General features: G+C 42.3%; 1 protein-coding gene across 1 annotated transcript; it reads left to right on the plus strand.

The window, feature by feature from the left end:
• Window positions 1–151: 151 nt before the first annotated feature.
• Window positions 152–20,495, plus strand: cgnb (cingulin b). The gene is made up of 21 exons (XM_079231818.1): window positions 152–282; window positions 5,002–6,143; window positions 6,225–6,307; window positions 6,408–6,471; window positions 9,783–9,877; window positions 10,049–10,175; window positions 10,277–10,489; window positions 13,128–13,276; window positions 13,682–13,711; window positions 14,881–15,001; window positions 15,287–15,490; window positions 15,667–15,765; window positions 16,354–16,611; window positions 16,710–16,880; window positions 17,464–17,625; window positions 17,771–17,860; window positions 17,967–18,050; window positions 18,153–18,271; window positions 18,435–18,543; window positions 19,253–19,416; window positions 19,632–20,495. The coding sequence occupies exons 2-21, from the start codon at window positions 5,031–5,033 to the stop codon at window positions 19,747–19,749; spliced, it is 3,573 nt and encodes a 1,190-aa protein (XP_079087944.1). The 5' UTR covers window positions 152–282; window positions 5,002–5,030; the 3' UTR covers window positions 19,750–20,495.
• Window positions 20,496–25,448: the final 4,953 nt, after the last annotated feature.

Genomic DNA, 25,448 nt, shown 5'->3' on the forward strand with positions numbered 1-25,448 from the left:
ACCTGTGCATGTGTGTGGAGATGAAACTGAGCCCACAGCAGGCGCCGCCTCTTCGGGGAGCCGCCCACCAATGAAGTCGGTCCTGAGGCGGGACGATGACTATCCGATGTGCTGGCAACAGGTTGCACTGGTAGCAGTGGGGGAGTGGGGTGAGAGGAGAGAGCATTCCCGGTGTCCTCACTTCATTGAGTAACATCTTCTCATCCCACTAGCGCCGCTGCCTCTCTGAAGACCGATACTGAGGCGGGAGGAACATTTTCGGGATTCGCCTCATCTTTGCAGGTAGAATAAGTCTTTACACAGCTGCCGACTATTTACTGAACACTTACTTTATTAGGATGAGGTGTTGGGGAAAGTGCATTACTGTGAGCCCCCCGACTTGCTGAGTGGGCATTTGTATAACGTTTTGGATAAGCGAAGATGGACACCTGTGGCTTTCTGATTGGATTGAACCGCCGCCCCCCACACCCTCACCCCACCACACACACACACACACACCTCCCTCGGCTTTTCCTGCTTTCGCTAATGACCGAGATACGGGTTGTTGTTCGCCCTCAGACGTGTTGCGGAAGGTCTGGTCGCCGCTGCCAGTAATTGGATCTGACTGCGCGGCGCAAAGAGGATATGAGAGGTTATTAGCGCAGGTAAAGGCTTGAAATAGGGCGCGTGGGGGAGACAGGTGCGCGTGTTTACTTGTCGCTCCGCTCGTGGTCGCACTGGCGCGAGTAAACAACGCGGTGGTTTCGACGCTCACCGATACTGACTGACCGGATGGGTGGGTGTGACGCAATTAATCCAGGAGCGGACAGGTGCTCTCGGGTTTACTTCGCTCTAATGGTTTCTCCGAAGTGAAGTGTCTTCATTGTACTCATTGGTATGAATTTCGAACATGGTTATTATTCAGATTGTCAGTCAAGCTGTTTTAAATAAGATCACGCTTGCCAAGAAAATACAAAGCAGTCTTTTTATTCGTTAGATGTAGATTATGTCCAATGAAGTAAGATAAGCCTCCCGATAGTCCCTCATTTGTTTGTCCAACATTACAGTTTACAACTCTGTTGGAAGCCGGTGGCGCTCCCTCCATCCTTTTCGGTTCTATTTGAAATAACTTGCTCCAGAAATAGTCCTGTCCTTAAAAATGTGAGCCTAGGGGCAACTTCACGCTCCCTTTGAGATGTTTCCGTAAACACGTATATCTTTTAATGAGGGACAAGTATTTCCAGGCTTGTTGTTGTTTCACACAAGAGAACCTGCACTACCTCAAGCACTGCCTGCAATACTGGCAACTGGAATAGTTTGCTTTTCTGTTTACCCCAAAATAAATGCCTTTTATGTTTTTATTTTGGTCTCAAATAGGGCTCTGTGTATCATCATGTAGCTCTTTCATTAGTATTGTATGTGGTGATAAGTTCACACAGTGGGATTGTTTTAAACAATTCTGTAAAGTAAATACATATACTTTATAACAAACATGATTTCATAATTCAGGTTTATTTGTTGCGTGTGTGAAGAGTTAAATCTGATCTAATGCACACTATCACTTAATAGTATTGAACATCAACATTATTTTACATACTTACATATATTTGACATATTTGGATTTATACATATATTTCAGATGCATATTCCTCATGGTTTACAACTAATTATTATTTCCATAATTAATTGATCCAATAATAGGGTATAAAATGTCACAAAGTATTGAACATTTCTAGAATCCTAAAGATATTCAATAGAAAAGCAGGATTTTTTTTGTTTTACTTTTGGAGGCAGGCACCTGTGAACGTTTTAAGATTTTTTTTGCTTGGAGAAATTACTTAAAAAATTAGATACTTTTTCTGAATTGTTTCCAAATGTCCTCTCTGTTTATTGATGAATCAACTGATCACATGATGACATTGATTTCAACCGAATCAAACGGCCCTAGTATCGAAGTAGCTCGTCTTCTCGGTCACACCGAAGGACAAAGGACACCGTGGGAGAAAGTTGAAGATCCGAAGGCAGAGGAACAGGAACATGGCCAGAGGAAAAAGAGCTGGCTGAGGAGAAAGGGAAGAGTGAAGGCGGTCAGGCCCGTTTGGGGACATTCCTGCCTCTGTTGACACAGCCATTCCTTGTGACAAGAAAAGAGCAGCAGAGGAGGTGAACCTGTTGTTCACGAGCAGTGCTCGGCTACTGCTCGTGAACAACATCTGAGCCTCCAAATCCGTATTTACCCAAAGAACATGTTTGCACCTGGGAGCTGTGTGACCCGTGATCAGCAGCGGAGGGCTGAGCTCCCTGACAACAGACGCTCACATCACCCCTTTTTTAAAGATGCTCCTCCATAGCTGAGGAGTAACCCTCAGATCATTGTTTTGATATTCAGTGTGCAATACAGTCTTTTTGTTTTTTGTTCTGTTAGAAGGGGGATATTCATTTGTTTTGCATTGTCTCCATTTTTAGCGTTGTGTTTTAATGAGTCTCTACACTTTTTATTTATCGCCGATGTGGACACTTCCACATGCATAGGCTTTATAGTTAGCACTGCCCTAGTTTTCAGTTTCCTCTTAATCTGTCCTTATTAATACAAATGCAAACCACGCGCAATGCCCAGTGCAAAGGGAACTCCTGGAATCCTAAGAATGTTTCCCAGAAAGACAAAGCCTGACTTTCATTCACCGATCTATACCTCAATGCCAGTCGAGGTGCTTCTTGTTACACTATAACCGGCGGTCAGTTAGAGTTGGTTACATTTTAATTCCTGTGAGAGTCACATCTCTAGGTATGGACATGGGAAACAGGCTGGGGTTAAAGTACAATGGTGAGCTCTGTAAAGCCCAAAATAAGCTTAAATACAGAGATGAATGTGCTCAGGAGAAATAACACGTTCACGTGATCGTGTGACAGCAATAACAGACATGTTTTAACGGGATTCCACATTAGTTGGTACTTTCTTTCCACTGAAAAAGCAGCGATGCTTATTAGATCAACTGCCTGCTACCAGGTGGTGAATGCACCACAGGTCCGTACTTCTGTGCACACCCTTTTAAGTGTGTGTGTGCGCGCACACTCGATTCAAAGCGTGTGCCTGCGCAGCTCAAAGTAAACAGTCTTCGCCTGAGTGAGTACACTCTGAAGTCTGGTGACTGTGGAGACTCTGGCAAAGGCAGAGAGAGGAGGGAGGCCCATTCCTGACATAGCCCCCAGTGTTTAATGCTCCGCAGAGCCGGGACAATAGGAGGAGTATTCACCTTCTCATCGTGATCATCACCAAGCTCACTTTCAGAGCATGCATGGTGGACAAGACATGCTTCGGCTTTACTACTATTTATTTATGTATTCTTTTTTTATTCATGCTAATAATCTGCAGACATTTTGATGAAATTGTTTGTTATTTTAGTAAGTAAAAAAATGGCACACATATACCAGTTCCAGCGTCTCAAATGTGAGGATTTGATGTGAGGTTTTCTTTGTCATGTATAATATAACAGAATATCGTTTTTGGTAGAGGCTAAGATAACCTGATTTGTATTTTTTTTTAATCAAAACATGCTGGACACTACATTTCCCATCATGCAACAAATGAGTAGTACTTCACATGACCTTTATGCAGTGGGCCTGCTAAGCCTTCTCTGCTGGCCTAAACAGAATCGCAAAGTTATAGCTATTTTATAATTTAATTGTTTTTCACAAATACACTACATGTATTATAATTATTTTTTGCTATCAGCTTCGTTTTCTCATTGCACAGCTTCTGTCTTCCTCTGTTGCTCTGCCTGCAGCCTGCAGCGCTGCGCAGCTGGTTTTCAGGAGAGTTTTATCCAATCAGATTTTTTCCTCCTGTGTTTCTATGTCAGCAAAGCAGTTTAAGCAGGCCTTTGCAGATTAAAGTACACGGAGAGTGGATGTTGTGGTTGATTGTCATGGACTTCAACAAATCAGATCTTTTAGTTTGACAAGCTGGGTGTATTCTTTGACGTGCAGCGCCTGTGAAATGGCGTGGACGTATATGATTGGTCAGTGGCCCAGCGTGACCATTAACATGCGCTGTGATTGGTCAGTGGGGCAGCGTGACCTCTGTCAACGAAAGAAAGAGAACAAGAAGAAGCTAGAACCTAGAATCGGTCGGTCCACACACCCCCTGTGACCTCCCTCCATGCCCGTAATAGTGCAAAAATGTTTTGTCCGTATAGCAGAGTGAGCGTCTGCTGTCTACACATGACAGTGTGTATGAACGCGCCGTGTATTGGGCAACGTGCCGTATTGAGTGGGTCGGTCTGACCCGCTCCTGATGTGGACTACACGGCACTGAAGGCCTAGGTCGAAAACGCACGGCCCGCCGCAGCCTTTATGTGAAAAGTGGAATGCCTATTTAACACAAGAATATAGTCAGTAAAACTCTCTCTCTCACTCTCACTCTCTGCTTCACAGCAAAAAACTCTTTCATTAATAATGATTGGATAAAAACATCAACAGTCAGGATGCATAAGTAAATTAGAGGCAACATACACTATTGATTACTGTGTGACATCCAGTCACACTCCTACTCTTTGTTTTCCCCGACAACTGAGCACATCCTCTGGAGAGAAAAAGTCTGCCTCGGCCTGAACAAAGAGCTTCTTAGTGCCCCAGTGGCATATTTGTTGTGAGATGAATACAATTCATTGTGTTTGAGAAGGAATGAAACCTGTAGAGCAGCAAGAAAAGATGGCAGCATCATCAAGGTGTACCAGCAATCCGATATGATTGCAGAGTCATGGTAACCCCACTTGAGAAGGAGGAGTGACACATTCAGGTTAGACGAGGTGTCTGAGTTAGGGAGTAATTACTTTTTGTCTGGAAACCGCAAAAGCAAAAAGGACTAATTCACACTTTTACGGTTGAAACAGCTGAAAGAAAATGGCCTGGGAACTTAGTCATCTGCAGGTCTGTTATGTTGATTAGAGAGAAAAGGGGGAATTTCATGTTCAGCCACTGATTCATATGATTTGTATCTTTGCTGTTTCCCCGTCCACCCAGGCTGCTTGCACGGTGACCAGGAAGTCAGCATGAACACTCTGTCCACTGACAGGAAGCCCCTCGTGGATTACGGCGTCCAGATCCGCTTCATCAAGGACCTCCACGACACCGGCGGAGGTTATCCTGATAAATCCAGAGGGAACAACAGTGCAACCCCTCCTACCAATAAGTATGGGGTGGCAGTGCACGTTCAGGGAATCTCCGGACAGCCTTATGTAGTCCTTAAAGATGGCGAGAAGGGGGACTCTTACGGAGTTCAGCTGAACAGCCCCAGTGCCAGCTCAGGGCCACCTTCACCTTACAACAGCCTCCCCAAAACAAACAAACGACCAGCAGAATTAGCAAACCCCTTTAGCCCTTCTGTAAATACAGCACGCTCCCCCGTGTCTCCAGCAGACGAGGAGGTCAGGGAGATTTTTGGGAGCCCTCATAAAAGACCTCCAGGGGATGGTCAAGCCGGAACACAAGGGGAGGAGGAGGGTGGAGCTGGCAGAAAAGCTGAACCACGACACAAAACAACTGCCGGCGAAGCAGAGCGAAGCCGAGATAGGACTCGTGATGATGATGATGAGTATAACGAAGCAGGCCTGAAACCTGTCAAATTAAACGGCATGGGACCCAGAGGGTTCAAGCAAACTGGCTCTGGTTACACCGGCTCTTTGGGAAGACACAGTAGGGGAGTAAAAAGCCCAGAGTCCCCTTCGGAGTCTCTCCCAAAACCTCCACCATTCACTAATGTGGAACCCATCCCAGAAATTGACACCAACTCCCTGGCTCCCATCAACAAGCTCATCAGTAAGTTCAGCATTGCGACGCCAGCTAGCGCCTCACAGACGAGAGGCCGCACCGGAGCGAGGCCGAGGCTCAGGTTTGACGAGCACCGGCGGTCAAAAAGTCTCGATGCGAGAAAAGATGTCCAGCCAGAGATTCCCTCGCCGAGCTTTCCGACTCCGAATCCCTACGCTATTCCTCTGTCTACCTCCTTCAAGTTGCTGGCTGCGTCTGTCCCGCCGAGCAGTGGCCTGGGAAGCAGCCCTGCATCTGTTTCCAGGGTGACGGCGCTCGAGGCCCCCAAGCTGAGCTTCAAGTCACCAGGGAAGTTTGTTGCAAAGGACAACTATCCAGCTGTAGCCAGAAAGCCTGTGAGTGCCAGCGGTTTGTGAGCTAATAAATTGTCTCTTTGTTTTGTGTCTGTTTTCTAATTCTGCTGACTCCATTTGAAGGAGATCCCTCCGAGGAATCAAAGCAAAGTCAATGGGGAGGAAGCTCAAGTAAGGTCTGCTGTTTACAACGACCTTAAAAATGGGTAAATAAATAACAAGTATGATGTACTGAATGTCTAGAGGCATTGTTACTGTATATGAGTACATGTGCTTTTCTAATCTGATCCTCTGTCCCCTGATCAGCACCAGTGAGGGATCCTTCAAAAGAACCGTCAACCTCGTCTCTGAGACAAACGGCAGTTTTAAGGTACAACAAAACTTTGAAGGCTGTGATTCTTTTGAAGGTGTTTTTTAGACACATATACTCACACTGACTTTTACTTGTATAGTAGACAACAGTTATAATGTAAGCATACTTTTGTCACACATTAATAACTTCTAGTGTTAGTCCCTGTTGTATACAATCTGGCAATGATCTGTCAATCATTTTGCGATTAATATGAAGTACATTACATTTTTTATTTTGCTGGTGGCTCAACACTCGTCTACATTTTGGATTACAGATTGTGCCGTTTGAAGAAATAGTTCAAGGAATGTCAGAGTTCCATCCGGAATGTCTGGGCTCTGTGCTAAGCTTAGCTGCTGGCGTCGTACATCATACAGACATGAGAGTGGTTAAAGTACTAGTAGCCTTAGTTCCCCATTTCACAAAAAGCACGGCAAAACAATTGTAAATATATACAAAACTAAATTATAACAAAACATAATCATATTGGATTGTGTTCTGTGTAGGTGTCTGTATTGGGCGTCTTCTTCTCAACAGAGCAGCTCTTGCAAAGAAGCTAACAGATGGTTGGCAGCCTGTCCTCTTTTCTAAAGATATGAAGTTTCTATTTCATTCACTTTGTCTCCAAGGATCCTCCTTTGGCATGCCAAAAAATGCGAAAATAAAAGAGCATGCGGAGTATTCCTCTGTCAATTTTGATGCCATCTTTGCTCCTTTGTGCTCCTGTGAAACCTTATTAAAAAAGATTGGGCCACGTTTTTTATGAACACAAACACACTACTTCCTTTTAAATTTGCATCATTTTGCATAAATCTACATACAAAAGTTATTCCTTTGTGTCCTGGAGCTTCTCATATTACATGCACTTGATTATGTATGAACCCCTTGTTATGTACGTCTCAGTGTGTTGGTGACCATGGCTGCGTCTGAATTGTTTGCCCGTCTTGTCTCTTGGCAACGATGCACCTGCCGAGGAAAGCTGTTGAGGGCTCAGTGTGTGTTGGGCGCGCAGTCATTGAGAGCCATCAATTATTTAATTGAACTGGAACCTTGCCCCAGCTGGGGGTTGGCTTGCCGGATGAGACAGATCTTTTTTGGAGCGGTCTTGCTGAACAGAACCCCCGTGTTCTTCGAGGCTGTAACCCCACTGTCCACTTTACGAGATTTAGTTGCGGATCACTCTTCCAGCATTCATCTCAGGCTCTTCAGAAGCGACGACCGCTTCTGAAACATCCTCAGCCGGCATCAAACTGCAGGGCGAAGGGGTTTACAATGTTTGTTTTCCGCCTGAGGCTATTATTTATTTTCTCCAGCTCTGCCTCGAAACCAAAACATTGCTTTTGTCTGCACGATGCCAAAACATAAGATCAGAGCAGGATCAGATGAGTGCGTTACAGAGGGATCATCCAAATCTGTTTTGAAGCATTTGCGATACAACCAGTGGCAGATAACTCTCTGAAATGTCCGATTTCAGGGAGTTATCCGCATTGGGGTGGTAATGCGAGGTAGGGCTTGCATTCCCCTCTATACCACTAATGTATGTGGTTCTTTCTAAGTGCTTGTGGGAGGTTTTGACTGGTCTAATGTAGCATTGCCAGTTAATGCGTGTCAGTGGGAGAGTGATGGAGCGAATGCACTGACCCCCCAGTTAATTGAGGATCAGATGCTGGCGCGCTGTTGGGTTACCTTCGTAGTCCAAGAAGGTGATGTACGTGTGTGTACGAAGCTATGTCTTCTGTCTTCCCCACAGCAGGTTTTGACCATTTCAACCAAAGAGTGTTAATTCCTTCTCGGGTGGTTTATTTGAATTGATTGGGTATTCCTGTTTTCGTATGTAAAACACATTTATTTATCCATAAACAATGTTTCAATGAAACACTCCCGATTGAATTGCAGTACAAAATAGCAACGATTGCTTTCACAAAAATATCTTTCTGTGTACAAAAAAACAATAAGGGAATACGTTAACTAAGACTCCCAGTGCGCATTTGGGTTTAACACGATGTAAAATGTGCCGCCAACAGTGACTTGTATAGCTAACAATTATGAGAACAGTAATGTTACACTCTGCAAATCAATTTACTTTGGGATCAATATTGGAGGAATTCACCAAATATGGAGCCCATGTTTTGTTCACAATTTCAACAAAGAACTGTTTTTAATTCGCTACAGCTCTAACTGGCACTCTTCTCCATTGCATTGTTGGCTGAGGGTCATAGGTATTGTAGTATTTAGACCCGTCCACCGTGACAAACTGACAGACAGCACATGGTTTCTTAGAAACGTCTCCTACCACTTTGCAATTTAGCAGAAAGTCAGACATTTTTATTTTTATGTTGCATAACATAACCATGTTTATCATGGCCCCTAGATTAAAGAAGCAACACTTGAGCGTGTCCTGTTCCCTCGTTGGGAACCACTGGGCAACAGGGTTATCAAGAACAAACTAGCCATTTGTTTAGATCAGACTTTAATAGAATCTATTTTCATTCTGTAATCTCATCATCCTCAAGTATTTCTGAGACTGCAGGGCAGGTCTCTTTTATTGTAGATGATTAATACACATCAAAATACAGCTGATGCAATTCAATCAAAGCGCTCAAACATAATCTTATCTTCTGTTAATTATCTCTTTGTGAGGACAGAGAGAAACTGAAAAATGTCCCAGAACGTAATTATCTGCAAACTGTCCTGCAGGGAACGAGAGGAAAGTAAGACAAATCTGTACAAAATACATCCTCGTAATACTCCACTGAGGAGCGAAAACGCTTGTGATGCTCGCTTTGTCTCTCTTCTCCTGCTTCCGTGTGTGCGTCCCTGTAATGAGTGTGTAGGAGGATAAGAGAGGGATCATGGGCAGGCTGCGCTTATGCCTCCTTTTCAGCGAGAGAGAGCCTTGACGAGCGGCGGTGTGGGCGGCGGCGCTCCGGCTCCGCGCCCCTGCAGCCTGTCAGAAAGAGTTGTTAATGCGAGGAGACTGTCTTTTTTTTCTTCTTGACGATGTCTGGCAGGGCCTCCTCTCCTAAAGATTATTTTTTTCTGCTGTCAGAAACTAGGGCAAGGAATCCGAGTCAGGGCTTCTTCTTTTAAAGTTTCAGATAATACTGAGGGCATAATGCATTCGCAAGGTCGACATTGACACTCTGATGCGATGTTTCCAGTCCTCCTCTACGTGTGTTTGTCCTCACTTTGTGTCCTGTCTCTCTCCATCTAACCTTCCCCTTCACGTGTGTGTGTGTGTGTGTGTGTGTGTGTGTGTGTGTGTGTGTGTGTGTGTGTGTGTGTGTGTGTGTGTGTGTGTGTGTGTGTGTGTGTGTGCGCACACACAAAAGGGAGGATCTGATGGAAGCTTCAACAAGGGGAAACTCGAGGAGCTTCAGGAGCAACTTAATCACTGCAAGAAAGAACTGCAGCAAGTCCAGGATGAGTAAGAGAGTGTGTGTGTGTGTGTGTGTGTGTGTGTGTGTGTGGCTTTGCAAGTACAGTGTGTGCACTTAACAGCCCAACAATAAGCATCCAATTATTGCTCCTGTGGCTTTTTTGTCACAGCATCCTTTCACTACTACCTGACTGATGGGCTTGTTAATGTGTTTGGCAGACTGGCCGAGGAACGAATGGCCAGAGAGGGGGCCGAGTCTCGTCTGCGCCTACAGGAAGATCAGCTGGCTGAGCTTCAGGAGGAGCTGAGGGGGGTTTCAGAAAACTCGCCTCTCTCAGTGCAGACGGTACTTGCACTCTGGGGGAACACATTCACACACATAGAATACAACTTTGCTGCACTCGTGCTTGTCCGTCCTTCTGACCGTCTCGGTCTTTCTTCCTGCAGGACATGAGGGCTCTGCAGGCCGACCTGGCCGAGGCTGCCATGTTGCGTCGGCGCCAGGAAGAAGTTCTACACCAGAGGGAGCGGGAGCTGACGGCCCTGAAGGGGGCGTTGAAGGAGGAGGTGGAGTGCCATGACAAGGAGATGGAGACCCTGAGGGAGCAGTACAGCCAGGACATGGACAACCTGAGAACAACCATGGAGCAGTTCACACAGGTGGATGACAGTATGCTTTGCACTTGGTGCATAGATTCAGTCACACAACACTTGATTGTGTTTTAAGCCCATCAATTCTACTGGGGTTGGAACTGTAGGGCAGCAGTGGTTTATTGAACATAGACATGGATTCATCTGTTCAGGCTTAACTTATGAGCAAAAAATATATAAAACGATGGAAATAAAAGCTGTGCAGCTGAGACCCAAAAGAAGAGTTATCAGACCAATTGTATACCACGAGAATGTACCATCATTGTTGTGCACCATTTAATCCGATAAGTCTTATTAACCCAAAACCATTTTTTTCTGAAAAAGGAAGATTCTTGGGGATATAAAACAGACTAAATGGACCACATGCAACACGTTTCTATAAATACTTTCTAAATACTACCCCCTAGAGCCAAAGATCTGAAATGTTATATATGTCACAATGGGTAAGCACTCATTTAAACTCAACGATGCCTTTTTATTTACATTTTCACAAGGCATATCAAAGGTTTAACCCAAAAATATTTTTCAGATTTGTTTTACAAGACCTAAATGTCATCTCCTTGGATGATCTTCAGTGCATCCTGAATATTGTATCGTTCATTCTTGTCCATACTGCAAAAAAACTAGTGTTTGTGTGTTTTATTGACTGATATGCAAAAGATCTTTCATAAAATATTAGCCTAATAATTTAATCAATTTGACATTTTGTGTAAATGTGTTTTGAATTTTTTTTAAAGAACATATTTTAATTAAAAATAATTAAATCAGCTCAATCAATTGAGCAGCACATTACTATTTTTCAATAGTTTTTTTTCTGAGAGGATTATATGGTTAAAAGCCTGATGTGACACAACCCCTAACCCAATGACATTTTCATAACTTTTTCTGTATAAATTTGTTTGAGAAATATGGTGTAATGCAGGACATGTTATCAAAGCATTATAATTGTGAAATGTGTTGAAACTTACCTTCAGCAACAAAAACAAGCTTTTTGAAATAAGCTAGTTCTGTCAAACATGCTGACCAGCCAGACCGCCATTTTGAAAGTGATGTCATGGGTCCTGTCACAATTAGTTAAAATCAAGGATAAAACTGTTTAAGGAACATTCCAGTATATTTAAAGTGTGTCACCGTGGGTTTCCACATGGGCTGTTACTTTGCTGTAGGATGAGCGCGTAAAAGCCTTGAAAAAAGAGTTTAATCTCAACTGGTTCAATAAAAAAAAAAAGTGTTGGTTTAGTAACTCTGATGTCACTGAACCAACATGAGTGATTCAATAAACTGAACAAAGAACAAGCAAGACACTGATAAATACCACTTTAAAAGAACAGGTCGGCTGTAGCTCCCTTTTCTATGTATGTCTTTAAGTCCATTTCAGCACTCCAGAAAGTCTCATAGACGGCTGCTGTGGATCATAAACTGACTGTGGGAACCAAAAGATTCTGCACTCTACCGACTACTTGCACTCACTTTATAAATGAAGAATGAAGCAGCATTTATTTATTTATTTATATACATCATTTTTATTTTTTTAAATACAATTTGGGTTAAAAATAGGAGGCAAGATCAGTTTTACTTTGATCTTAAACATACAGACGCATATTTTCACTTTCTCTTGTGTGTCTATCCTCATTATGTTGTGTCGGTGTCAAAGTAAGAGCCTGATTACAAATATATTAACCAGGGAGGATTTATAACCTCTCAGATTATAATCAGCTGTGATTCTTTTTTTCAGCTTCTGATCATTGTAATTATTTTTTGTTCTATGATCATTACATACTTTAATTATGTAGCTTGTACATCAACGTCTGTTTATAGACGGAGACATTCAGAACATTTTTTCTTTGTGGCGCATCTCTTTGTACAGATGTAGTGGGAGAACAGTCAGGTTATACCTGTCAGGCAGTTTATGCATTCTGCATCCGTTATTAAGACCTGATTAAATTGTGCTTTGATGTTGCATTCGCCCTGTTATACACCCAGGCTTTGTCTTGTCGTTTTATGTGCCAGTATGCTGTCAGTGTTCAAACACTGAGTTGGGGTATCATGGAGCCCAGTGTGCACAGTTAGAAAAAGAGAATTTTGCAACTTGTGATTGCAATGTAAAACTTTTCCAGTTGACTTTCTGTTACAGAGTTTCTGCCAGTTGACTATTTTTGGAGCGTCGTACTGACGGATGTGGTGTAGAGGAAATTTGAAGAATATATGTATACAGGAATAGATCATTAGGCAGATTCTGGAAAAAGCCGTGTCAGGAAAAAAGTATCATGCAGCTCGAGAGCAGGAAATAAGACGACCCGTTGGCAGCTGCTTTTGATGTGATGACTTATTTGGCGAGAGCAGGATTAAAGTAGTTGGGTCGCTGTTTGTGGCAGCTCTTTCGTGCTCCATCTTCTCTGATATTTGATGGTGTTATTTCTTACGCAGAAGTATTTTTTCGAGGTTGAAGAAGTGCTGATGAAGGCATGTTCCCACATATCTTTATTTGCCTGAAATAGAAACTGAACAAAAAGATGTGAGAGATTTGGTGGAAAAACTCCTTTCTGAATCCTTGCTTTTTCACGACATGATAATGAGAAGTGTAATGAGGAATAATTCACCGTGACTCCCATGACTCGTAACGTTTTTGTTTTTGTGTGTGTTTCAGTCCCAGGAGCAGATAGAAGAGGAGCGGGAGAGGGTGAACGCCTCCGTGCTGTCGCTGCAGGAAGACCTGGAGGGCTGCAGAAATCAGGAGGAGCGGTGGAAGACGCAGCTGGACGTCACCGCACAGGAGCTGCACAACACCAGAGAAGAGTTAGTGTCTGTCTATACGCCTTTCTAAATTCTATTAGTCAATTGTGGGTTTGGAATACACATACAGTATCTCTTTCAGTATCTAACTTCAAAGGATGAATAAAAAAAATGCTGCATAAGCGTGAAGTAACGTTCAAAGACCGTGAATATGTGGATAAATCAATGTTCATTTGAAAGAACTCAGACATAAGCTTATATTTCTCACGCAAGATCTCACGCTAAACCAAACTGATTATGGAGCCATAACAGCATCAAACGCACTCCGCTAACTTTTATACTTTTACCGTCAGTTCAAAGAAACTCACTGAAAACTTTGGTTCTGAAAAAGTCTATATGGATACACTGAAGAAACTCTTTTTAGTTTTTTAATGCATGCCCTGTTTCACTTGACTTTTCGTTCAGCAGGAGCCGGACGCAGGCCACCAGCAGTCAAATGTGAGAGAGAGAATCAATCTCACCTTGTTTGGTTTGAGTAGTTTAGCCTAGTTTCAAATCAGCAGAGCTAAACTTGAGATATGTTCCCTGAAACTCTCTTGAATCTAAACAAAATCCACACAAGGGGATTTTGTGATATCTAATGTTTTTGATCATTAGATCGGTGAACCTTTTACTAACATTAATCCTTTGACAACAAACCCAATCACTCACCCAATCATATAAATGAATTAACATTCAGAAATTTACTTTAACTGTCTTAATTTCAATCATTCAATCTTAACAACACATGTCCTGATTTAATTTCTATTAAACACAATTGATTTTGAATGAATAATTCATCTTTTTTTAACTTACAATTCCACAGTGAATGTCTTCTCAGATTGGTAATAAGGGTTTAATGTTTAGCGATGTAGGTTTATCCCCTTGTGCTTTGTTTGTTGTTAGCCACTGCTAACTTTGGTGTGTGTGTGTGTGTGTGTGTGTGTGTGTGCCCACGTGCGTGCGTAGTTTATAGATCTGTTTTCACTCTGTGTGTTCTTTGTATTTTACGCAATCATTTATAGAATTTTCAGGAACAGAACGTAACACAAAGCCCACATAACAGCAAAGATATATTGTGTTGGCGTTGTCATGACGATCTGAAGTGGGCTTGCTCCGATCTGGACGACCAGAAGGGCGAGTTAGCATGTAGACGTACACATTACGTGGACAGACATTATCCAGCAAACTGTTGCATAGCAGTAAAACACCCAGGAGAGAGCATTAGACATTCATGGGTCATTGAAAGGATGCCAGGCCACAATGCTATGTCTGCTGTGCAATTTGGGAGGTAGTTTTGGAAAAGGCGCCCACAGCTCATCTAAAAACTCTCTCATTCCCCTTCAAGACACAAAGCTCAAGCGCCCCATCGGCAAAACTTAAAAGATTTCTCCATGCCACTGGTTAACAGTAGGAGGTCTGGGCTTAATCCGCTGCAATGAAATGCATCTTCTTGCTAATAGGGGAATGCTTGTTCAAAGGTTCTTGCTGGACCCTTGTCAAAGAGAGCCATTCGCCTGAAAGATTCAGCAGAAACAAACCCGGATTCATTTGTATTTCTCTATAAATAAAAAATAGAGTTCAGACTTTTCCACTGTGTTTTTTCAACATCTACTTTCTTTCTGCAGGCTGCTGAGATCTCGTTTGCAGAGGGATGAATTTGAGGGCGAGCTGATAGATCTAAAGGACTCGCTGCTCAGTGCGCAGAAACAAACGCCTGCGTCTGCCGATAACTTCTCTTTCGCCGAGGTAATTCAAAGTAAGGCAGCTTATGCACGCTGTGTGGGTGAGATGCAGGCGCTCATCTCCTGTTTTACACTACGATTAGTGTTTTTTTCTTCTTCTTTTTTAGGGTTTTCCTCTAGCTGAAGCTTCAATAATCTCATTCATTGTTCCTGCACTCACACAAAATAAATAAATGTACACTCACAAGCCCCATACTCATATTAACACACTGTTATGTGCCCTGGCACAGTCGTCATGCGTGCACACACATTATTCACTCATTATTCATCTCTGATTGCTTATCCCAAGGAGCTCCGGCGTTGCCATGATGATCTGAAGCGGGCTCGCGCCGATCTGGAAAAACAAAAGGGCCAGTTGGACAAGGAGAGAGAAACACTTCGAGCCCTGAAGAAAACAAGTGGAGCGAAAGAGGCTGAGCTTCTGTCTGAGATCAGCAGGTTGAAGGAGGAGTCGCAGAAAGACAAGGCCGAGCTGGAAAAGGCGTTCGAGAAGGTGAAGCGTCATTTGCAGTGACTTTAATTATATAATAAATACAACACCTCAAGTGCAATTGAAATTAATTCAATAACTAAAATGAACAAAACAGAGCGTACATATCGACGAATGGCATAATTTTAGAGTAAAGTTCATGCACATCATTGTCCATTCTGCCCGTTTGCTCTCTGCAGTCATCGGTCGGGTCTTCAGGAAAGACTGTGGTGGACCACGGCGCCAACCTGGAGCTCCAGGAAGCAAACACTCGCCTCAGAGAGAGGCTGGCCCGCATGGTACTGCACAGAAAAAAGACACACAGCTGTACACACATGCATGCAAAATCATGTAAACCGACATACTGTACAAGAACAAAAGAAATGGCCTCCCACACAGACTCTATTTTCAACCGAGAGATGTGAAGTGAATTAAATCCAAAGACAAATTCAAACATGTAGGCTCAGAAAATAATCCCTTCGAGATAAATGTGCGCAAGATGCGCATTGTGCTCCATGTGCGTTGGAACATCAACGTATTATCGCTGTTTTAAGATGCTATAATCGTGTTAGCTTTGCTGTGAAACGATCATGTGAAGAGCATAGTCACACACAAATCAGTGCAGGTGCAAAGCCAACACAAATCAACATATCTTCAGGATGCGGAGTTTGGTCTGTAGTTAACATGCAGTGATCAGGGCAACAAAGCGCAGACTGTATTCAACTGTACTTTGAATATAAAAAGATATTAAGCCCTTTTTTAGTTGCTACTCTTCCTGTTTCACTGGTCAAACAGGTGTATCAATATAATACCCACATTAAATGCCTTATACTTATAGTGTCATAGTGATAATAGCACACATTAGTGAATATTTTCTCGCTCTCCAGACGAGGCTTCACTCCGGCGCGCCCCGGAGTCCGGAGGCTGAGGAGGCGGTGGAAGTTCTGGAGGATGAGAACCGCTCCCTGAAGACCCAGCTGGAGGAGTCCAAGAGAGGAACCACCCGCCTGAGCAAGGAGAAGGACGAGCTGAGCCGGCGGCTGGAGGAGAGGGACCTGGAGAGGGAGGCACTGAGGAGAGGCAAGAGTGACCTGGAGGAGCAGAAGAGGCTGCTGGACCGAGCCCTGGAGAAGATTAACAAAGAGGTTCGGGTTCGAACTATGTCTTGTCTCGTCTTGTCTGATATATATAGAGATATTGTCACTCACTGCCGTTTCCCTCTTTCCGCCTCCTCCGCTGTCAGATGGAGATAATGATGGGAGATTCCCGTCAGTCAGTCACCACCCTTCAGTCGCAACTTGAAGACTACAGGGAGCGTTCGAGGAAGGACATGCTGGAAGCCCAGCGCAACTGCAAAGACCGGATGGTGGAGCTGCAGAGGGCTCAGAGCAACCTCAAGGCCCAGCAGGAAGAGGTGAGGACGAACGGGCTGGAAAATAATAGAGGATAAAACACAGAACCTGTGAAATGTAAAACAAAAAAGGTGTATAATTATTTTTGTATGAAATGCAGGATTTTCAGTAAAAACATTAGCTGTTAGCCTGTTTTTCTTTTTAAAACCTTTCATATGTATTTTTAGCCTGTATAGCCATGCTAGCAGTATAGATCGAGAGATGACATTGTTGGTCAGTAGGTTGGCCAGTGGGCGTTGGTCCTGACTTTAATATCTCAACAATGAGATGGCCAGTTCCCATGAGATTTAAATTTTTCTTGAGCATTTTAAGGACATCTCGTCCAATATTGCCGTTATAGTTAAAGGTTGTCCTTGTATTTATTGTCTAAAGCAGTTTTAGGAATATACACACGAAGACTTTAACAAGTAATAGAAATCCAGACTTGTATGTCTATGTTTTAAATATATATATATATTCCTCATTTAATCCCAGAATGTGTGTGTGTAACCTGTTTGGTGTTACAGGGCAATAAGGAAAATTAGCATGCATGCCCAGCAAATGTTGGTCCTCCTCACATTATGGTGCCCTCCATCTTGTTTCCAGGTTTCCCGTCTGAAGAAGGAGCTGCTGGTGTGCAGCGAGGAGAGAGACAACGCCCAGTTGGAGAGAGACCTCTTCAGCAACCGTCTCAAACACTTGGACAACGAACTAGAATCAGAGAAGAGCATCCACACTGACCGCACCAGAGAGATCAGGGGCCTGGAGGTGAGGCTTTCCAGGTCAAAGGTCACAAACTGGGATATCTAAAGTTCTAAAATTAGGGAGACAGGGATATGTCAGCAAATGGAGCGAAAGGGTTGAGCTTTGAGTGCTGGCAGATTGAGATGTGAGTATGTTCATGTGTTAACAGGATAAAATAAAGAACATGGAGATTGAACTGGATGAGGAGAGGAGCAGCGTGGAGCTTCTGAACGACCGCAGCATACGTACCAGAGATCAGGTGCCACAGAGAAATATTTGAATACACATGCAAATAAGCAGGAGGCCTTTCTATTTATTAACAGGTGTACTTACTTACTTACTTCTGTATTCCTCTCCAATCTCAGGTGGACCTGCTTCGCTCAGAGCTGATGCAGGAGCGCTCGGCGAGGCACGACCTTGAAATGGACAAGAGCGCACTTGAGAGACAGGTCCTGCTCACTCATTTAGTCCCTGCACAATGCACATATATGCACACAACTGTGTGTTGAAGTCAGTAGCTCATTCAGCTCACTGTCCCACTCCCCTCCCAGATTAAAGATTTGAAGACCCGCATGGTGGACATGGAGGGACCCACTCGGCCCTCGCCTGCACTCAACCTGCTGGAAAACAAAATTCAAGAGTTGGAAGAGAGGCTACATAGTGAAGAAAGGTATGACTGAACAAATGGGATGGCTCCAAAAAGAAGGAGTCATACTGGGGTATATTTAAATGAGTCGAAGCAATCAACCATCTTTAACAAAGCACCTGGAAAGGGGCAAGGGGAAGAAGAAACGTTCCATAACATTGTGTAAATTCTGAATTTCTCCATACAGAGAGAAGGCCAGTATCCAGGCATCTCAGAGACGAATGGAGAGGAAACTGAAAGAGCTAAATGCCACGTTAGACCAGGAGAGAAACGTGCATGTTGAGCAGAGAGATCAGGTAGTTTCCCATGCAAATTATCTTCAAGTAGTGTTTGTTTAGGTGTTTCCTGATTAAGCACAAAATGCTCCAACCGGATCCAATTCATGTTTATAGTTTTATATGGTGTCTCCCTGCTCCCAGTACAAATTTCAATTTATTTATTTTTCCTTTAAAAATGGAAACAGCGAGCCTGGCAATGTCCAAAGGGACTATGCACCTAAAGCTCACTATTTATCACATTATATCTCATTTTTGTAGGGCTTAAACAAACAAGAGCTTTAGAGGTGCTGGAAGGTGGATTTAGTTTGTCTCAAGTGTCCTGACAGTGTGTTTGTACCACTTTGGTAGTTTTAATTATGTAGTAAGAAGGATCTATAGATACTGTTAGACCTGCACCTGCTGTTTAAGCATTAATGCAGTTCAAACAGTGCTTAATTGCTTCTTGTACAAAAGACTAATCTCATCTGTACTCCTCCTGACCCACACCCAACCTCACTCGGCCCCCAGGACGCTCCCTGACCTCCCTTCCCCTGTCATCTCTCTGCTGCCTCAGCCGTCTATATGTGGCCGTTGCTGCTCCCCCACAATCCCACACACCTGTCAAACCCCTCGCCTTTAACCCCGGCCCGCCTCGCTTCTTCCCCTCCGCTCCCTCGCGGCCCACCCCTTCAGCCTTGACCTCCTCTGTTCCCCTCTAACCCCCTTGCCTCTCCCTCTCCGTCCCCAGCTGTCTCTGCGTGTGAAGGCCTTGAAGCGGCAGGTGGACGAGAGCGAGGGAGAGGTGGAGCGTTTGGAGGGAGTCCGCCGAAAGGTTCTCAGGGACTTGGAGGAGCAGCAGGAGCTCCAGGAGGTGCAGCACGCCAAAGTCACAGCCCTGGAGACGGAACTGAAGTAGGACTTGAGTCATTGCCCCATGAAATAGTGTTGATTTACTGTTCCGCATGTAGGATTACAGCATTTGACAAGTAACCACATCAATACCATGCGCCCTCTTTACACTAGGTGGCAGTCTATAGTAACTAGCTGGACACACGCCTGCGTTCACTTAGCTGCAATGTATGAAAGTTGAAGACCAGAGTCAGTGTTTTGTGTTTGTTTGATCTCAGGCGGAAGTCACAGCAGTCACATCGAGCAGCTCTGGGCTCCTCCACTTTAAGCTCGGAGGACGAGGAGGGTTTCTTCGACACCAACATCACCGCCTTCCTGAACGAGAGCCACACATAGACCGCCAACTGCTAAAAAGAAGCTGAATGAAACGATTTCTTTCATGTCTCCAGTGCAAACACATGTAAGATTTTATCAAAGAGAGGCACTCAGGGCGCCAAGGACTCGCTTGCATGTAGAACTCGGTTGCCATGCACTACAAACTTGCCTTGCATTGGTTCTTCGGTTCTAATTTTAGTACAGCGGTTCAACAGAGACGGGTTGTCAGGATAATTAGATTGCATTTCTTTGGAGCCCTCAGCTGTGATTATGATTGCTTCACTGCTGTCATGTTTTATCTGTCTTGAGATATTCTGTTTGTCTGTTATGCTGAGGAGAAGGATTACAGCAACCATTCAAAATGCAAGGTTTGATTTAAAAAAAAAAAAAGGCTCTTTGCTATGTGATTTGAGTACTTACTGTGGTAGCACATTACTGTGGCATGGTTTACGTTCAGAGCTCATGCAGTAGAATTCAAACCACTTTAACACCAAGAAATATTTTTTTTAATCCAATCTTTTATGTGATTGCTTGCGCATGATAAATTACATCTGTCAGTGTTGTTAGCAGCTCAAAGTGTTTCTTTGTGTATTAAAAGTGATATTATTATTATTATTATTTCGTTACCTTTCAATGTAAACTGAGCCTTTATTTTTACACTGTATTAGCTGTGCATACCTGCTACTCAAGACAATCAAATATACTTCTCCCTATACACTTTTCTACTTGATGATGTGGTATAATATACTGTATATTCCTAAACTTGATTCGTGTGCATGTTTTCACTCAGATGCCTTAAAAAGTAGCCTCATATCTTTATTTTCACCTAATGTTGTTTCCGCATGTGCTCTGTTTATATGCTGCTGCTGCAATGCTTTGAATAGTATGTCCTATGCTCGCCTGTCTTTGTGTCTCCTGTACATTTCTGTTGAAAGAAATTATTAGCTTTGTCTTGGAGGTGTTCCTTTCTCTTGTGCCGGTCTGCGATGATTAATGTCTCCAACTGACATTTTTATGACGTCGTTCCATTTTTAACATGCCACTTGTCAATTTGTACGGCAAAGAATACACGCAAGGATGCTATGAAATGTAGAATACGTTTGTTAAGCTGCTGGTGACGTTTTTGATGAATATTTTAAGTCAATTTTTATCCGTGTGTGCAATTAAAAGAGGTATATTATTATGTTCCCCTTATTTTATGGATTTCTGATATATTAATAGTATACAATCAAATACATATTTGTATTTATATATTAGATTCCCTTTTAATGAGCTTTTATTGTAAATTCCATCTTGCTTTTGTGCAAAATTGTATTCAGAAGTTTATCTGAAACCTTTGAGGCTTCAGCAGACATAACTAGACAGATCAAGTAGATATCTCTCAAAGTTTCTGTATTTTTAGTACAATCTCTATTTTTATTACCATCTTCCACTTCAGATCAACAGGGACACAAGAGGAATGAATTGTGTGCTAGAAAGATGTTCCTGTGGGCCCCTAATTGTTGTTTTAATACAGGCTTGATGAATTGTGAACTAATCCTTTAACCTACCGCCAGGGGGTTCCCCCATTATGCATATCTATACACAAGTTTATAAGATTACTTTTACATTGTGTGAGTTCTGCGTTGTGAATTAGGCTCAGATGACTTTCCAAGTGCATGAGCATTTGTACTTGATGTACTTACACAGAAATAGAAATAACAGCTAGGAACAAGGACAACAAAGCTGATCAAACACAGGGAGAGAATAGACAGGACTGCTATGTACACAAGCAGTGTTTTTACATGAATACATAAATATACATAAATTACCAATAATAGGATTAAGATTAAATGTCTTTATATAAGTCAAATGTTATTAAAATACAAAATGAATTGGTATACATGGGCTGGATGATTACAGTATCTACATGTAAAGATGTCTTCATAGAGCAGTGTAAATCTCAAATTTTTTCTACACCTTTTTTCACAGACATGTTAAAAGGGTTCTATATGTAAATGTGATATTATAATGAAACCAGAGCAATTGCCTCTTTCCATGTGGAGGTAAAAGGAGGTCAGAGAATGAGGTGACCAATTCAGCTCAATGGAGCCTTAAAACGCGGCCTCCCTGCCTCCTTCAGACACAGACACGTTTATATCAAAGTTTGTTTTGATTCTAACATTAATGAGAATGGGAGCCGCGTGAACCAACACATCCCATGGGTGTGACCGTTGCATCAGACCCACTGCTCTGTGCCAGTTACCGGCGGGCCTAAACCTCTCATCCCCACATCACTCCAATAAACCTGGACCGCACCACTTCACTGCACCCTGTACTTTTCCTTAATGACAAGAATATGAAAAGATTAAAACAAAAGTCTATACATCTATGAACGTAAGACCGAAAACTTGTCCTACAGAGAGGTTATAAGAAGTTTGATAAAGAAAAAGTGTGAATCCATGAGCAGGTCTTACAATAACAGCTGTTAACGAAACAAGGTTTGGGCTCGCAAACTGGGACTTTGTATTTACAACAGAAACCAGTTAAAAATACCAATAAACCTGGGGCAAGTTCACACGATACTGAGTATACAGAGACTACAAGATCAAGGCCTGCTTCCGTGCTGCTGCTCTTTCTTTGTGTCAGATGTCTCTCCACTGCAACCACATCAGCCTGCCTGGTGGTTTTACTGTCAAAGAGAATAGATACATACATACATACATATATTGACACTCTATGGGGAATTATGGGGAATTTATAGTAATATTTGGAGACAAATAAACAAATATACCTCAAATTCATGCTTGTCTTTTACCTGTTAATATTGTATCGTAAATGCTACTTTTACCTATCACAGTATAACCCTGTAGACCTGTTGGTCATTTGCTCATTACAGTCAGTTGCTGCCATACTGAGCATTAGACTATCCACATTACGGTTAGCGCATCCTCAAGCAGACACAGGGAGAACAAGTCAGACGTTAATATCTGTCTAGGAGTGGGAATATCTTCAGTATGTCACAAAACCTGCAGTGGATTATTATTTCATCTACAGTAATAAACTCTGCCGAAAAACGACTGGACACAATAAATAAGTGTTTGGTTCTTTTCAAATAAAATATCCTTCCTCAGTATTCTTGCTACTTCTCTCAGTAACAAGTCTTCTGCATGTTTGTTGTTGTTTTTTTTTAGCTCTGTCTGACTTCCTCCTATAGATGACGTAGTATAATATACTGTATATTCCTAAACTTGATTCGTGTGCATGTTTTCACTCAGATGCCTTAAAAAGTAGCCTCATATCTTTATTTTCACCTAATGTTGTTTCCGCATGTGCTCTGTTTATATGCTGCTGCTGCAATGCTTTGAATAGTATGTCCTATGCTCGCCTGTCTTTGTGTCTCCTGTACATTTCTGTTGAAAGAAATTATTAGCTTTGTCTTGGAGGTGTTCCTTTCTCTTGTGCCGGTCTGCGATGATTAATGTCTCCAACTGACATTTTTATGACGTCGTTCCATTTTTAACATGCCACTTGTCAATTTGTACGGCAAAGAATACACGCAAGGATGCTATGAAATGTAGAATACGTTTGTTAAGCTGCTGGTGACGTTTTTGATGAATATTTTAAGTCAATTTTTATCCATGTGTGCAATTAAAAGAGGTATATTATTATGTTCCCCTTATTTTATGGATTTCTGATATATTAATAGTATACAATCAAATACATATTTGTATTTATATATTAGATTCCCTTTTAATGACTTTATTGTAAATTCCATCTTGGTTTTGTGCAAAATTGTATTCAGAGGTTTATCTAAAACTTTTGAGGCTTCAGCAGACATAACTAGACAGATCAAGTAGATATCTCTCAAAGTTTCTGTATTTTTAGTACAATCTCTCTTTGTATTACCACCTTCCACTGCAGATCAACAGGGAAACAAGAGGAATGAATTGCGTGCTAGAAAGATGTTCCTGTGGGCCCCTAATTGTTGTTTTAATACAGGCTTGATGAATTGTGAACTTATGCTTTAACCCTACCGCTAAGGGGTTTCCCCATTATGCATATCTATACACAAGTTTATAAGATTACTTTTACATTGTGTGAGTTCTGCGATGTGATGTATAACTCAAATTCATGCTTGTCTTTTACCTGTCCATATTGTATCGTAAATGCTACTTTTACCTATCACAGTATAACCCCGTAGACCTGTTGGTCATTTGCTCATTACAGTCAGTTGCATTAGACTATCCACATTACGGTTAGCGCAGCCTCAAGCAGACACAGAGGAGAACAAGTCAGACGTTAATATCTGTCTAGGAGTGGGAATATCTTGAGTGTGTCACAAAACCTGCAGTGGATTATTATTTCATCTACAGTAATGAAACTCTGCCGAAAAACGACTTGACAAAAAATAAGTGTTTGGCTCTTTTCAAATAAAATATCCTGCCTCAGTATTTTTGCTACTTGTCTCAGTAGCAAGTCTTCTGTATGTTTTTTTATTTATTTATTTAGCTCTGGCTGACTTCCTCCTATAGATACACAGTCTGTAATCCTTAGTTGGTTTACTGTAATTACTGAAGACATCAAGCTGTCATCGTGACTCCACCTCATCCAACCTTCCTGTCTTTGTCCTCAGCCCCTCTTCTCATCTGTTGCTTCCCACAGATGGGACTTTCCTTTTCTTGGTGTTTCACATAGTTTCTGTTTCCTTTTTTAAATAATAATACAATATTCAATCACACGTCCATGAATATGTTTTCGATGGGATGTTCGTACATTTCCATCAAACAGGCACACCATGTGTCTAATTAGAACCATGTTTGTCGATGAGTGCAGGCAATCAGTGATGGAGCTTGTCTGTGGCATGTCTGCACTGTTATGGACTTACAATACATTCAATGGAGGGATTGTGCATGATTTAATCTATAACATTCAACTCTTTCACTGGAAAAGATTTAGTTTAAAATCCCATGCACCCTGTATATTGTACAGTATACAAAGGTGGCTATTTATCTAACGAAGGCTGCATCAATAATCCATTGTGTTTACTTTGGGCCGGGCTTTTCAAAATGAGCTGCCTTCCGAGTTTGTGTCATTCTTGCCGGTAGTCTATTAAACCCAACAGGTGCCTCACACAATGCAAATGTGCAATATTTACTTCAGGTTATTGCATTTCATTGACGTATTCAAAGTGAATACTTTTGTTTGGGTGTCACAGGACAAACAGCTTCTAAAATAATGGAAGTTGTGTCTGAAACCAAGATGTAAAACATAATTACATGATGTAAAACAGCGAGCACTCTAGTACAAATAATACAGTGAGTTTATATGGTTTGAACTGATTTGGGGATACGACTGGTCTTTTAAAGGCAATGTACTTTCATTTAATTTTATGCCACACCTGTTTAAAACCATAAAGCAAGTAACAACAGGAAACTGCATTCTGTCGTCATTTTAAACACAGGAAGTTAAACCGACATGTGTGAGCTTGAATCTATGCTCAGAACATATCGATGGATTACTGTGGGTTAAATCTGTCAAATGACATCATCAAACATTGTTAACGTATTACATTTTTCCTACACTAGAACTCTGTTTAGTGCACTTCTCTTTTCACGCTGCTTTGATCCATTATTCAACAAAGATGTTCTCACTCTGTCAGCAACATTGTCAAATCCTGAAAGTAGGACGCTTTCTCTGGGCTGATGTGTCACACTTCATATACCCCAAAAAAGGTTTCA

The sequence above is a fragment of the Taurulus bubalis genome (assembly GCF_910589615.1).
Source record: "Taurulus bubalis genome assembly, chromosome: 16".
NCBI classification, from domain to species: domain Eukaryota; kingdom Metazoa; phylum Chordata; class Actinopteri; order Perciformes; family Cottidae; genus Taurulus; species Taurulus bubalis.